This window comes from Amphiprion ocellaris, chromosome 6 (assembly GCF_022539595.1).
Source record: "Amphiprion ocellaris isolate individual 3 ecotype Okinawa chromosome 6, ASM2253959v1, whole genome shotgun sequence".
NCBI classification, from domain to species: Eukaryota; Metazoa; Chordata; class Actinopteri; family Pomacentridae; genus Amphiprion; species Amphiprion ocellaris.
The window spans coordinates 9584252-9598147 of record NC_072771.1 but is presented as its reverse complement, the minus strand read 5'-3'; the positions used below and the strand labels follow the sequence as shown (position 1 = coordinate 9598147).

General features: G+C 40.9%; 1 protein-coding gene across 2 annotated transcripts in view; it reads left to right on the top strand.

The window, feature by feature from the left end:
* The window catches only part of fam189a2 (family with sequence similarity 189 member A2), a 31217-nt gene that overhangs the window by 1289 nt on the left and 16032 nt on the right, over positions 1-13896 (top strand). The window contains exons 2-3 of one of the 2 annotated variants that reach the window (XM_023285228.3): positions 8819-8875; positions 11015-11125. In XM_023285228.3, coding sequence (XP_023140996.2) covers positions 8819-8875; positions 11015-11125 — 168 coding nt within the window. The remainder of the gene's footprint in view (positions 1-8818; positions 8876-11014; positions 11126-13896) is intronic. The other variant, XM_023285229.3, reaches the window with a different exon arrangement.

Here is a 13896-nt window from a genome sequence, read left to right as displayed (position 1 = left end):
TTCATGAGGACAAAAACACTGTACAAGTCTGGTTTCCATTAATGCTGTTGAAATGCGAACTCAGTTGCAAGACAAATGGGAGTTGGCAGCAGCAGCAGGGACCATAGCCAAAAGCTGCAGGAAAGTCCACATTTTCCACATACTTTACTACACTGTAGTGTTCAGTCTGTACAGAAACATTCACATCCTGTTGGATCGGATCCTGATTTATTAAAATGTTATCAGATCCATATGTCAGTTTGTACACAGTCTGAAATAATTTTAATTATGACACGGTAACATATTTGAATGCTATACAGGCAATCTGGGACCTCTGTTCTTGGTTCAACCTCCATTTTACATCAGTTCCTATGTTAATCATCAGATCACTTTGTATATAAATCAGCTGAGCAGACCTGTCCCTTTTAAACTACATAAATAAACTGAAAACATTAATCAAATCCAATAGAAAGGAATACAAGACAAAGACTTTCATTATGAATCTGTCAGATCTATATTATGCATAGGCCTTGCTTCTCTCAAACAAGCCTATCAATACTGTCCGTCTTTGTCACTGATATGGCAGGACACTGTCAGTGTGCTACAGTGTCAGAGTTGGTCTCCGATTACATTAAGGGACAAATAACTTTACAGTTCAAAAGTGCAGATTCTCAGTTTATTCTACCAATAACACTGTTCAAAACCCCCTCTTAGATCTGTGAAGTATTTATTGGATTTGTGACAGAATAACATCTACACATTGTTGTATATTTTGGTCTGCATTGCACCATATTAGAAAAATATGAGAGAATGAGTAGCCCCTGAGCAATAATGTGCCTGAGCCCTCTTACGACAGGCTTTTAGAAAAATTAGCAAAGAGGTGAAGTGTGAGTTGAGCTAAGGTGAGCCACATAGGCCGTGTCCTAAATTGTGCGAAACTTCAAGCCTTAATACAATTTAAATGGATGAGTTATATAAAAATTCACCTCCTGTACGTTAGGGATGAACGAGAAAATTATGTGTGTGTGTGTGTATATATATATATATATATATATATATATATATATATATATATATATATATATATATATATATATATATATATGTATGTGTGTGTGTATGTATGTATATATGTATATATATATGTATATATATGTGTGTGTGTGTGTGTATATATACACACACACACACATGTATATATACATATATATATGTGTATATATATGTGTGTGTGTGTATATATACACACACACACACATGTATATATACATATATATATGTGTGTTACTGGTAAAAGATTCTTTTTGCAGCCCTCTGATGCCCTTTAACATTAAATCACATTTACTCTACTATATATATATGTGTATATATGTATATGTGTGTATATGTACTGTTGTGCTCATAAGTTTACATACCCTGGCAGAATTTATGATTTCTTGGCCATTTTTCAGAGAATATGAATGATAACACAAAAACCTTTCTTTCACTCATGGTTAGTGTTGTGCTATAGTTTTTTATTATCAAACAACTGTGTTTATTCTTTTTAAATTATAATGACAATAGAAAGTATCCAAATGGCCCTGATCAAAAGTTTACATACCCTGGAGGTTTGGCCTGATAACAGGCACACAAGTTGACACAAACGGGTTTGAATGGCTACTAAAGGTAACCATCCTCACCTGTGATCTATTTGCTTGTAATCAGTGTGTGTGTATAAAAGGTCAGTGAGTTTCTGGGCTCTTGACAGGCCCTTCATCTTTCATCCAGTGCTGCACTGACATTTCTGGCTTCTAAATCATGGGGAAAGCAAAAGAATTGTCAAAGGATCTTCGGGAAAAGGTAATTGAACTGTATAAAACAGGAAAGGGATATAAAAAGATATCCAAGGATCTCAAAATGCCTATCAGCAGTGTTCAAACATTAATTAAGAAGTGGAAACTGAGGGGTTCTGTTGAAACCAAACCACGGTCAGGTAGACCAACAAAAATTTCAGCCACAGCTGCCAGAAAAATTGCTCGGGATGCAAAGAAAAACCCACAAATAACTTCAGCTGAAATACAGGAGTCTCTGAAAAAAACTGGTGTGGCGAGCGGCTGGACCTCGGCTGGGTCGTCATTGGAGAAGTGTGTTTGGGAACCGTTCACAAACCATCGGAGGTCAGTGTCTACAAAACCAACATGCTGAACAACGGTCGTACATCCTTTCTAGAACCATTCACACGAAGAGGTGTGTTGTCAACAGTTTGTATGACCCCTTAGGCTTTGTAGCCCCAATAATAATGCAAGGGAAAGCCCTAGTCCGCGAACTATCATCCGAACAAAGAGAGTGGGATGCTCCTCTCCCCCCAGAAAAAGAAGCAGAGTGGATCCTATGGAAGGACTCTTTGAAGGCTCTTGAAGACCTGCAGATCCAGAGGTGCTACATTCCAGCCTCACTGTAACACAGAAAAAAGAACTGTGCATCTTTTCAGATGCCTCCACAGTAGCTATTGGAGCTGTAGCCTACTTGAGAGCTGCTGACACAGGAGGACAGTGTCACGTAGGATTTGTCATTGGCAAGTCAAAATTGGCTCCTCGTCCTGCCCACAAAATTCCACGTTTGGAGCTCTGTGCAGCTGTGCTTGCTGTTGAGGTATAGCTAATCAGAGATGAGGTGGACATTGAGGTAGATGCTGTGAAGTTTTTCACGGACAGCAGGATTGTGCTTGGGTACATACACAACTCCACAAGAAGGTTCTATATGTATGTTTCCAACCGGGTAACACGGATTAAAGGATCCACACACCCTAACAAGTGGCATTACGTGCCTACAAACCTGAACCCTGTAGACCATGCTACCAGATTCACACCAGCAGCTCAACTCCAAAACAGCAACTGGTTCTCAGGCCCAGCCTTCCTGTATTCTGACAAAGCAGCAGAGACATCTGAAAGCAAGTCTCTTTACTGTCATTGAGCCTGAAGCTGACGAAGAGATTCGTCCTGAGGTTGTTACTATGGCAACCAAGGCATCCGAGCCCCTTTTGAGCTCACAATACTTTGAGCGGTGCTCAAGTTGGAGCACACTCTGTCGTACCTTAGCCCACTCATTCATGTTGTGGCATCCTTCAAAAGAAAAACAGATGACGGAGAAAGGAAAGGATGGAAATGTTTCAAAGAAATACCAAGCACAAGTGAACTTTCACAAGCAAAAGCTTTAATCATTCGTTCTGTCCACCACACAGCCTTTAAGGAGGAATTACAATGGTTTGAAGTAGGCAAACAGACTTTCATGAAACAAAACACACTCAAAAAACTCAATCTAGCTGTCGATGAAGATGACTTGTTGCATGTCGGAGGTCATCTTTCCTTTGCTGACCTGTCAGAGGAAGAAAAGCATGCACTGATTATTCCACATAACCATCATATTGCTACATTACTCATGAGACATTTCCATGAACAAGTGGCTCACCAAGGGCGACACATTACTGAAGGAGCTATCCGAGGTGCTGGATACTGGATAATTGGAGGTAAGCGTTTGGTATCTTCTGTCATCCACAAGTGTCTTACCTGCTGCAAACTACGAGGTAGGTTGGAGGACCAGAAAATGGCAGATCTGCCCACAGACAGACTTACTCCTGAACCACCATTCACCTCTGTTGGCCTTGATGTCTTCAGGCCATAGACCATTATGACACATCGCACAAGAGGAGGAAATGCAGAGAGCAAACGCTGGGCTGTGCTCTTTACACGCATGTCAACGAGAGCACTGCACATCGAACTGATTAAAGCCATGTCAACTGACAGCTTTATCAATGCTCTAAGGAGATTTTTCTCAATTCGAGGTCCAGCAAAACTTCTGCCAGACTTCTGTTCTGACAGAGGAACTAACTTTGTGGGAGCTTGCAAAGACTTGGGGTATTAACACAGATGGCATAGTAATCAGGATGTACCTCCAAGAGAAAGGATGCTCCTGGGTGTTTATTCCTCCACACGCTTCCCACATGGGTGGCTCCTGGGAGCGGCTAATTGGATTTACCAGGCGCATTCTGGACGCAATGCTGCTTCAGACAGGACCAACACAACTAACACATGAGGTCTTGAGCACTTTCATGGCGGAGGTGGCAGCGATCATGAACGCAAGACCCCTTCTGCCCATATCTACCGACCCAGATAGTCCTACAGTACTCACCCCAGCAATGCTTCTTACTCAGAAGATGAGTGCTGTTACAGCCCCGTCTGGAAACTTTGGCTTGGGGCAGTTGTATGGAAAGCAGTGGAAGCAAGTGCAGAGTCTTGCGGACACATTCTGGAAGAGATTGAAAGGAGAGTATCTGTCTACAGAGCCGCAGGAAGTGGACAAAAGACAAGCCAGATGTAAAAGAAGGAGACATTATCATATTGAAAGACATCCAGGCCCACAGGAATGAATGGCCAATGGGACTGGTCGTTAAAGCCTTGCCAAGCAGTGACCATAGGGTCCGCAAGGTGGAGGTGTTGTTGCAAGAGAACATTCCCCTTTAAATTTGTTTGTATTTGTATTGACATTTAATTGTAGTGATATAATGTTATTATATCAAGCAGGGAGTGTGCTGTCTTTAAAGTTGAGTGAATGAGTTAGAAGTTGATTTCCAGTTGGGTGTCGGAAATAACGTCAGAGTGAGTGCTCTTTGTTCTAGTTCGGTGTCAGAAATGACGACAGTGGGAGTGCTCTCAACGCTCTGACCTATCTTTGAAGTTGCTTCGTGTCTTGCTAGTTACGTCTCGTGAAGTGCAGACAGCGCAACGGACAGAGCTAATTCGGGGTGTTGCTAATGTTTTTCTACGCTTCTGCCTTGGAGACTGTGAGTAAAACATGTACATAAGCACAAATAGAAATGTCATGTTAGAAGTTTCTGTTATAATTTGTCAAGTAGTTGAACTATGTCATACAGTGTAGAGTTATACACTATATTGCCAAAAGTATTCGCTCACCCATCCAAATAATCAGAATCAGGTGTTCCAATCACTTCCATGGCTACAGGTGTATAAAATCAAGCACCTAGGCATGCAGACTGCTTTTACAAACATTTGTGAAAGAATGGGTCGCTCTCAGGAGCTCAGTGAATTCCAGCGTGGAACTGTGATAGGATGTCACCTGTGCAACAAATCCAGTCGTGACATTTCCTCGCTCCTAAATATCCCACAGTCAACTGTCGGCTGTATTATAAGAAAGTGGAAGTGTGTGGGAACGACAGCAACTCAGCCACCAAGTGGTAGGCCACATAAACTGACGGAGCGGGGTCAGCGGATGCTGAGGCTCATAGTGCCAAGAGGTCGCCAACTTTCTGCAGAGTCAATCACTACAGACCTTTAAACTTCATGTGGTCTTCAGATTAGCTCAAGAACAGTGCTTCAGCAGAGAGCTTCATGGAATGGGTTTCCATGGCCGAGCAGCTGCATCCAAACCATACATCACCAAGTGCAATGCAAAGCGTGGGATGCAGTGGTGTAAAGCACGCCGCCACTGGACTCTAGAGCAGTGGAGACGCGTTCTCTGGAGTGACCAATCGCGCTTCTCCATCTGGCAATCTGATGGACGAGTCTGGGTTTGGCGGTTACCAGGAAAACCATACTTGTCGGACTGCATTGTGCCAAGTGTAAAGTTTGGTGGAGGGGGGATTATGGTGTGGGGTTGTTTTTCAGGAGCTGGGCTTGGCCCCTTAGTTCCAGTGAAAGGAAGTCTGAATGCTTCAGCATACCAAGACATTTTGGACAATTCCATGCTCCCAACTTTGTGGGAACAGTTTGGAGCTGCCCCTTCCTCTTCCAACATGACTGTACACCAGTGCACAAAGCAAGGTCCATAAAGACATGGATGACAGAGTCTGGTGTGGATGAACTTGACTGGCCTGCACAGAGTCCTGACCTCAACCCCATAGAACACCTTTGGGATGAATTAGAGCGGAGACTGAGAGCCAGGCCTTCTGGTCCAACATCAGTGTGTGACCTCACAAATGTGCTTCTGGAAGAATGGTCAAAAATTCCCATAAACACACTCCTGAACCTTGTGGACAGCCTTCCCAGAAGAGTTGAAGCTGTTATAGCTGCAAAGGGTGGACCGATGTCATATTGAACCCTATGGATTAGGAATGGGATGTCACTTACGTTCATATGCGAGTCAAGGCAGGTGAGCAAATACTTTTGGCAATATAGTGTATGTCGGTGAACGGTTGCGGTCGGGTTCAGTACATGTGTAATACGTACTGTGTTCATGAATATATCAGTGCTTGTATACTGATTTCTCTGTTGTCTGTTTATTTCAGTTTTACAATATTGATCTGAGTCAAGCTCAAGTAAACCACAGAAAAGGCAAGCCCTGTGTGGTTATTTGAAGACTTTGAATGTTGGCTAGCTATCTAGCTACGCACTAGAGCACGTGCTGCAAGGGCAGCATAATAGTATAACAGTAAAATGTACTGTAATTCATATCTTTGTTGCTATAAGCACTAAGGGACCAAAAAAGAAGTTATTTTATTCATTATATTCTATATATTTTTTTAATTAATCAGCCGATCAATCCATTATTGGTATTTTTTTCTGCCAAATATCAGAATTGGCATTGGCCTCAAAAAATCCATATCAGCCAGGCCGTAGTCTTAATATAATAGAAGAAAAATACAGCACAGTCACAATCATCACTTACGAAACTAGCAAGTGAGGGCTAACCCTTATCAAAGTCAGACAGGCTAGTGACATAGTTTAATAAACTTACTTTACATCACTGCCCAGCACTAAACGGCAAGCAGATACTACGTTTTTCTTGAAGAATGCCTAATAAATTAATCATGATATGTTTGATTTGATTGCTCTACCACATTCACTGTGGAGTCTCTAAATGTCCACACAAGGCGTATGGGACATCACTTAAAAGCAGAGAATCTCGTCTTTGCCTGACTCTTCAAAGAAATGGACAGCAGTTCAAAAGTGCAAAATTCTTTGAACTGGTGGGAGCTGAGGCAGGGATTAGAGAGGGGCCCTGACAGTGTCAGAGCATCACTGGATGCCAGGATACTCTTTTCTGTCCACTGTGAGATTGATAACTGTTTTTGTCTCCTCATCTACTGTAGTTACGTCTGCTGTTCTTCTGTTTGCATACTTTTTTCATGTTCTATCACTTTTATTACACATTAAGGTCTATATCTTAAATCATTAGCTGCTGTCTTCCAGATATTATTTTACTTTATCAGTGGCTGCCTCCTGAAGGTAATTTCACGTTTTTCCACATCCTCAGGGGATGCATGACGTAAATTTCGTCATACACCCAAGTCCCTGAAGATCTACTTACACCGTTTGTGTGCTGCTCAAATTTTCACAAAATTGACTGCACAGACAGTCTGCAAGCATGTCGACAATGAATGTGCCAGGAAGACAAGTGGTGCTTAAAATAAAAGTTTGGTGGGAGGAGAGACTGTGTAGCAAACCGTCATGAATTAGCCTTAACTTAGCTGGTAGCCATTAGCCTTAGCCACTGCAACAGCAGTCAATTTCCTGATTTGTGGCAATAGATTGTGTTTGTTGTTCAGTTTTTACAGATTGTGTGTCTGCTAGAGTCGTGTTTATCAGTTAGAGCAGATTGTTAAGGTCAATCTTACTTTATAAAGATGTTACATTACTCCTTATAGCATTAGTCACAGGCCTGACAGCTTGCCTCTTAATAATATCCTGAGTCTAGTGTTGTCAGCTATAAAGTTCCAGCTGCACTGACACCAACAAATGAAACACTTGGGCATTTTCTGTGTTGCTGAAAAATTGGACATGCTTTTGTGGAAAACTTCAATTCAGACAGGACACTTTGTCAAATTTTAGCCATTTGTTTCAGACTGGCATGCATTTGTGTTTGGCGGTGACTGCTCGAGTGATTCTCTGGAACGATCTCCATAAGCATGACACAGACAGTCCCTGAGATCACAGCCCCCTCTGGCAGAGCCTGACATTGACAATGCTTTTAAAGAATACAGTCTGAATAGGAAGCAAATCTATACATGCACAGATCTTTCTTTTAACAAGGAGGAGGTTGGGGAGGAGGAGAAGGTGATGCCCCCCTCCCCCCCCTTTTGTTATCTCAGGAACTATGTGAGATAAACATGTTTGTCTCATTCTAATCCCCTTTTCAGTGTTATTTTATATCTGTGATCACCCTAGATATTTAACAATTGGATTTGTATGTTTAAGAAATCACAGATCTCATATTAAGTTCTAAGGGTATTTGGCTTCTGACCTCTCCTGGACAGTGAAGCTCAACACAAAAGCCATGTAGAAGAGCCGTTCTGTGGCCATCAATGATTTCAAGTTTATTATCTCGAGAAACTTAAGAACACATAGAAAGTACAGTTGATATATTGACCCATTATTATGTAAAGCAATTTTGCTACCATGGAATGAAATTGTGTGATTTGTAGCCTCTAGTTTTTCACCTTGAACATGTAAAAAGCGTGCCTTTTGTGGCTGCAATACGTGAACCATAGTTGTTACATTAGACCTCTGCAGTTCAGAAGACTGTTGTTCACTTCATATAACAATTAAGAATCCATAGTCTGTACCAGTGATTTCTGGACTTTTTGATTTCACATGGGTCAAGAGCTTATTTACGAATATAAAACATAGGAAACAGTAGGGAGAAAACACAACTGAGCTTGACTCATTCAGAGTTATGCAATGGCCAACCTACATTCTGCTTATATACTTAAGGCCTTTTAAAAACTAGATTGCTCACCAAGTTTTTAAATGCATTTTTTTTTATATGTGCATCACTGTTTGTATAGTACTGTTTTTTCACTGAATGTTGCATCACACGAACATTCTTTTTCTTGATGTATTTCCAGGTCATTCTGTCCGGCATTGTAGGCCTCACAACATGGAGACGACCCATGCTTCTACTGGTAAGTGACATGGTTTTGGTTGCTTTTGTAAAGCTGTAATTGCAGTGCATTACAGTGTTCTATGAACACCCAGTTGTTACAGGGGTGCAGGTCCAGACACTAATTAGGACAATAAGATCAGAGACTGTGAAGAAAGTGTTTATTTACAAAGGTAACTTGAAAAGTGAAAGTGCAAATACACGGTGAATAACTAAGTAATGAGATCAAGAACAAATAACAAGCAACGGTGAACAAAAAAAAGTGAGCAACTAACAAACTAAACACAAGACAAAGTAAACTAAGAACTCAAAACACAGAAAGATACAGATACAAAAACTAACATGGGGATAGCAACAAATACTAGGGATATGAAGACATGTAGCTATACTCACATGGCAGAGATTTGAATGGGGTATCACATTACACTAATGATAAGCAATACTAAGAAGAGCAGAAGAGAGAGAAGAGGAGTAGCAAAGGAAAATTATTAGGACTCACCAAGAGAACAAAAGAAAATTAAACTTACAAAACAAGGTCAATTTTGCTGGCAAATCAGAGCTTGGAAAACGCAGGCAGGAAAAATAGGATGGCTGGTTCTGAGTCTGGAGTTTTGAGGCCACTGGTGGCAGGTGAGTCTGCCTCTGCTCAGGTGTTTGCACTTGGTGCTAATTAGGCAGCAGTTCACTACGACAGGGAGAGAGGGAAGGAGGAGCAGAGACTGCAGCCAATCAGGGCTGGGGAAGGAATCCTGACACCAACAGTCTGGTCATTTCCAGGACTCCATTCACTGCTGAGCAGTTCATCAGGTATAGAGAACAAATTAATGAGTTGTCACCTGTAGCAATGATCAGTTAGAGAAAAAATCTACAGTTCATTCTCTGGCAAATGATTGGACAAATCAGATTGAGAAAAATAATAGACAGGCACAGAAAAGTGTATGGAAATCCTTCCAAATACTCCACTATCTCAACAACTACTAAATAAATGGTACCAAGGGGTAATGATGTGGAAGTGGACCGTAGGGTCCACTTCCACATCATTACTTTGTAGACACTTCTTTTATTGCAATGATAGCTTCAAGATTCTGTTAGTGTAGCACATCTAATCAGCAAGATTTCTGTCATTGGTCATGGCAAAACTATTCCAGATCATTTAAGTTGGATACTTTGTGTTTGTGTATAGCAATTTTAAAATCAAATCATACCACAGTTTCTCAGTTATATTAAGGTCTGAGCTTTGACTAGCCTATTCCAAGACATTTAAAAATTTCCCTTTAAATCACTTGACTGTAATTTTTGCGGTAAGTTTTGGGACATTGTCCTGTAAGGTGAAATCTCTGACAGACTGAAGCAGGCTTTCATCATGATTTGCCTTGTAGTTAGTACCGTCCATATTTCCTTCTTTAGAAACACTAGTGTCATTTTTTTTCAGTGTGCTTTGTATCATGCTCATGCTGGAACATCTGTCAAACTTCTGGAGACTGGGAGTCATCTTGACAACCAATGCTGAGGCATATCCACGGGCATTCATGGTGCCATCTATAAATGTCATCTCCCCAACACTTTTTGCACTTGTGCAGCCCCAGATCATCACATTCCCACCTCTATGCCTCACTGTCATGAATATGTAATTGTAATGTAATGTAATTAAACTGCTGTAAGTGTCCTGACCTGGTTGACACCAAACAGCTACATTGTGCGATTAGTGCACTGTCCATGACCTCATTTAAGGACAGTCACTGATTACTGGTACTATGGTTCATTCTGTGCCTTTTTTTTCTTTTTTTTTTAGTTATTAACCAACCTTCCTGTATCCTTTCATCTCTTTGTAAAGTCATCATATGTTTTCAGTTCCTTTAGTCTTTTTTTCCATGTGGAACTGACAGGCGGATAGACATAGCTTATAGGTCCAACTCTGAGAAATTCTTGTCATTCCAATTCAGCAGTTTGTTAGGTTGTAATGCAACATAACTGACTGCAAAAACTTTGAGGGGGGGGGAGGGGGACTTTTATAAGGCACTGTATTAACAACAAATGTGAAAACGTTTTGATTGGTGGTGATGTATGTGATTTTAGTTGGACTTTAATGTGTCATCTCATATCTCTCTGTGTTTTCATATGGCCTGTGTTCCATTTCAATCCTCACACCCCACCTCCCTAGGTCAATGTGTTTATCCTGCTGTCTGTGGTGTGTGTGTTCCTTAATCTGGCTGGATTCATCATGTGCTGCCAGGGAGCGCAGCTGATTTCCAGTACAACCAGCTGCCAACTGGTGAGGCTTTTACCTTTCTGTGTCAGCCTGGTTTTGCTCTTGACATTTACAGATTTCTTTTGTTGTTCATTGTCTTGTTTCTTTCATCAGTTCATCCTGTGGAATGTCAGTAGGAAGTGTCTCCTTGGACTCTTATTATTTTCAGCTGTAATCCAGTTGGTCCAGTTTTGGATCAACTAAAGGCTTTTCAGAGAGTTATATGGAAATACTGATAATAAAAAAATTACTATAGTCCAGGTTACCAAAAAATGTGGTGCAGGCAGAATAATGCAATCCTAAAGATTTGTTTAATATGTAAGTTAAAGAACATATCCTTATCACAGATGTAAAGACCGTGTTTATCATGGCAGTTCTGAGTTTCCAATGACTCCAAATTTTCTATGATGGAATCATTGACACACGTGAATCTTTTTCACAAACAAACAATCTTGCATTTTGGTTCTTTTTGAGATTTTGTTAAAGGTCTTCTGGAAATATGAAAAAATCTGCTGGGTCATAAATATACATACTTATGGTTATTTGGTTAAAACGTTCTTTGGCCATTTCACATCAACTTGGCACTTTTGTTAGCTATCTACAAACTTCTGGTTATATCTCTGACCTCTTATCTTGACAGAATTACTCCAGTTAAACTTTATTTGTTGGCTTTTTGACACAAACTTATTTCTTCAGCACGGCCCACAGGTTCTTGATGGGGTTTTAAGTTGGGACTTTAGGGGAGACAGTCTAAAATCTTAATTCTAGCCTAATTTAGTTTAGTTAGTTAATTTCTTTACCATTTTTGATGTGTGTTTGGGGTCATTGTCTTGTTAGAACACACAACTTCATCCAAGAGCCAACCTTCTGGTCGATAACTGTAGGTTTTCCTGAGGAATGTGGATGTTCATTGTTCCATTTACTTTGTGTAAAGTACCAATTCCACTGGCACCAAAGTAGACCGAGAGTCCCGACTTAAACCCCATAAAGAATCTGTGATGTGTGATGAAGAAATAAGCCTGTGACAGGAAGTCAACCAATTTAGTTGAACTGCATCAATTCTGTCAAGAGAAGTGGTCAAAGATACAGCCAGACTTTGTGGACGGCTGCCAAAAGCACCTAGTTGAGATGAAAATGACCAAGGGACATTTATCCAAACATTAACATTTCTGTATGTATATATTTCTTCAGATCTATGTATCCAGTGTTCGTTTTTGGACGCATTCCAAGAATGGCCAGACTGGATTTTCTCCCTTTGACTGTACGCTTCCAGAAGCTAGTTATTTCAAAGCAGACCCAAATGCAGTCCATTTTCCCTTTAATACATAAACATGCTCTACTGGGATCAATTGTGTTGATAACAGGAGGTGAGTTTATGTAATATACTACAATCCATCCAACGGCTGTACCTGCATTTTCCTGTAGACTGTCATGTGGGACTGGAGCTTATCCTAGATGACGGTTGGTGAGAGGTGGGGCATCGCCTAGACAGGCTGCCAGTTCATTGCAGGGCCAGTACAAAGAGACAGACTCTCAGACCTCCAGACTATTAAGAATCAACAGTTAATCTTCCATGCATGTGTTTGGACTGTGGGAGGACACTGGAGAAAACCAACTCAGGCACAGAAAAACTACACACAGAGTGGCCCCAGCTGATCCAGTAATACCTTTCTTTAGATATGAAGGTCACAAAGAAAAAGAGAATGTTCAGTAAAAAAAATAAATAAATAAATAAAAAAATCTAACCTTTATTTAATGTGCAATGAGTTAGAAACCTTTAATACTAACTTTCATATAGGGCTTGATAAAGTGGTGAGGATGAAGTTTAGTTACAATCAAACATCAAAAACTATTGGTGTTAAAAGAGAAAGTGAGAACTTCCTCTTATGGTGGCACTCTGGTAAAACGTGACTTGCACATGTCTGCGACAACTACTCATGAAACACCTGGTTCTGCAGAAAAAATAACAGCAAACTACTCCACTAAGCACTACGATGGCGACAACTAATAAGGCAAATAAAGAAAAAGGGAAAATGACGAAGTAAGCCAACTAACGAACTTTAGTGCTATCAGTGTAGTCCAGAAAGCAAGAGGGAGACAGAGACACAGAAACCAGCACCATACTGAAGGCAATGAACAATTTGAAGTCTGAGTTATTTTCTAAACTTGATGAAATAATGACGGCCATTACTGAAATGAGGCAAGAGATACGGGACTGCGCTGAAAGAGTGTAACGAACTGAGCTATGGATATCAATGGCAGAAAATAAGACGGTTGCACTCAGAGCTAAAGTATAAACACTGGAGAAATCCAACAAAGCTTTACAGGATGAAGTGCCGGACCTGGAGATGAGGTTGCGAGTACATAAACTGAGGCTGGTAAACCTGCCGGAGGGCACCGAAGCACCAGAGTCATGCTCCTGTTTGGAAAAATGGCTCCTAAAAATACTGGAGATTGACAGCCAAATTGTTCTGGAGTGAATGCAACGGGTCGGACCAAAGAGGGACTCTAACTCCCCACCAAGAATGCTAATGTTAAAGTTCCTCAGCCACAGGGACAAACTGAAGATAATCTATGCTGCCCAGACGAAGAAAGATATTAAATACTGGAACCAGCAGTAAGATTCTGCTTTGATCTGTCTGCAGGGATTAACAAGCAGTGGAAAGAATACAACCCAGTCCCTCAGCAGCTGCGGAGCCTGAAGATCTGACATAAACTGATTAATCCAGCAAGATTCCTGGTAATATATGAAGAGCTAGTCAGCACCTTCAGAACTCTGGCAGAGGCACGTCACC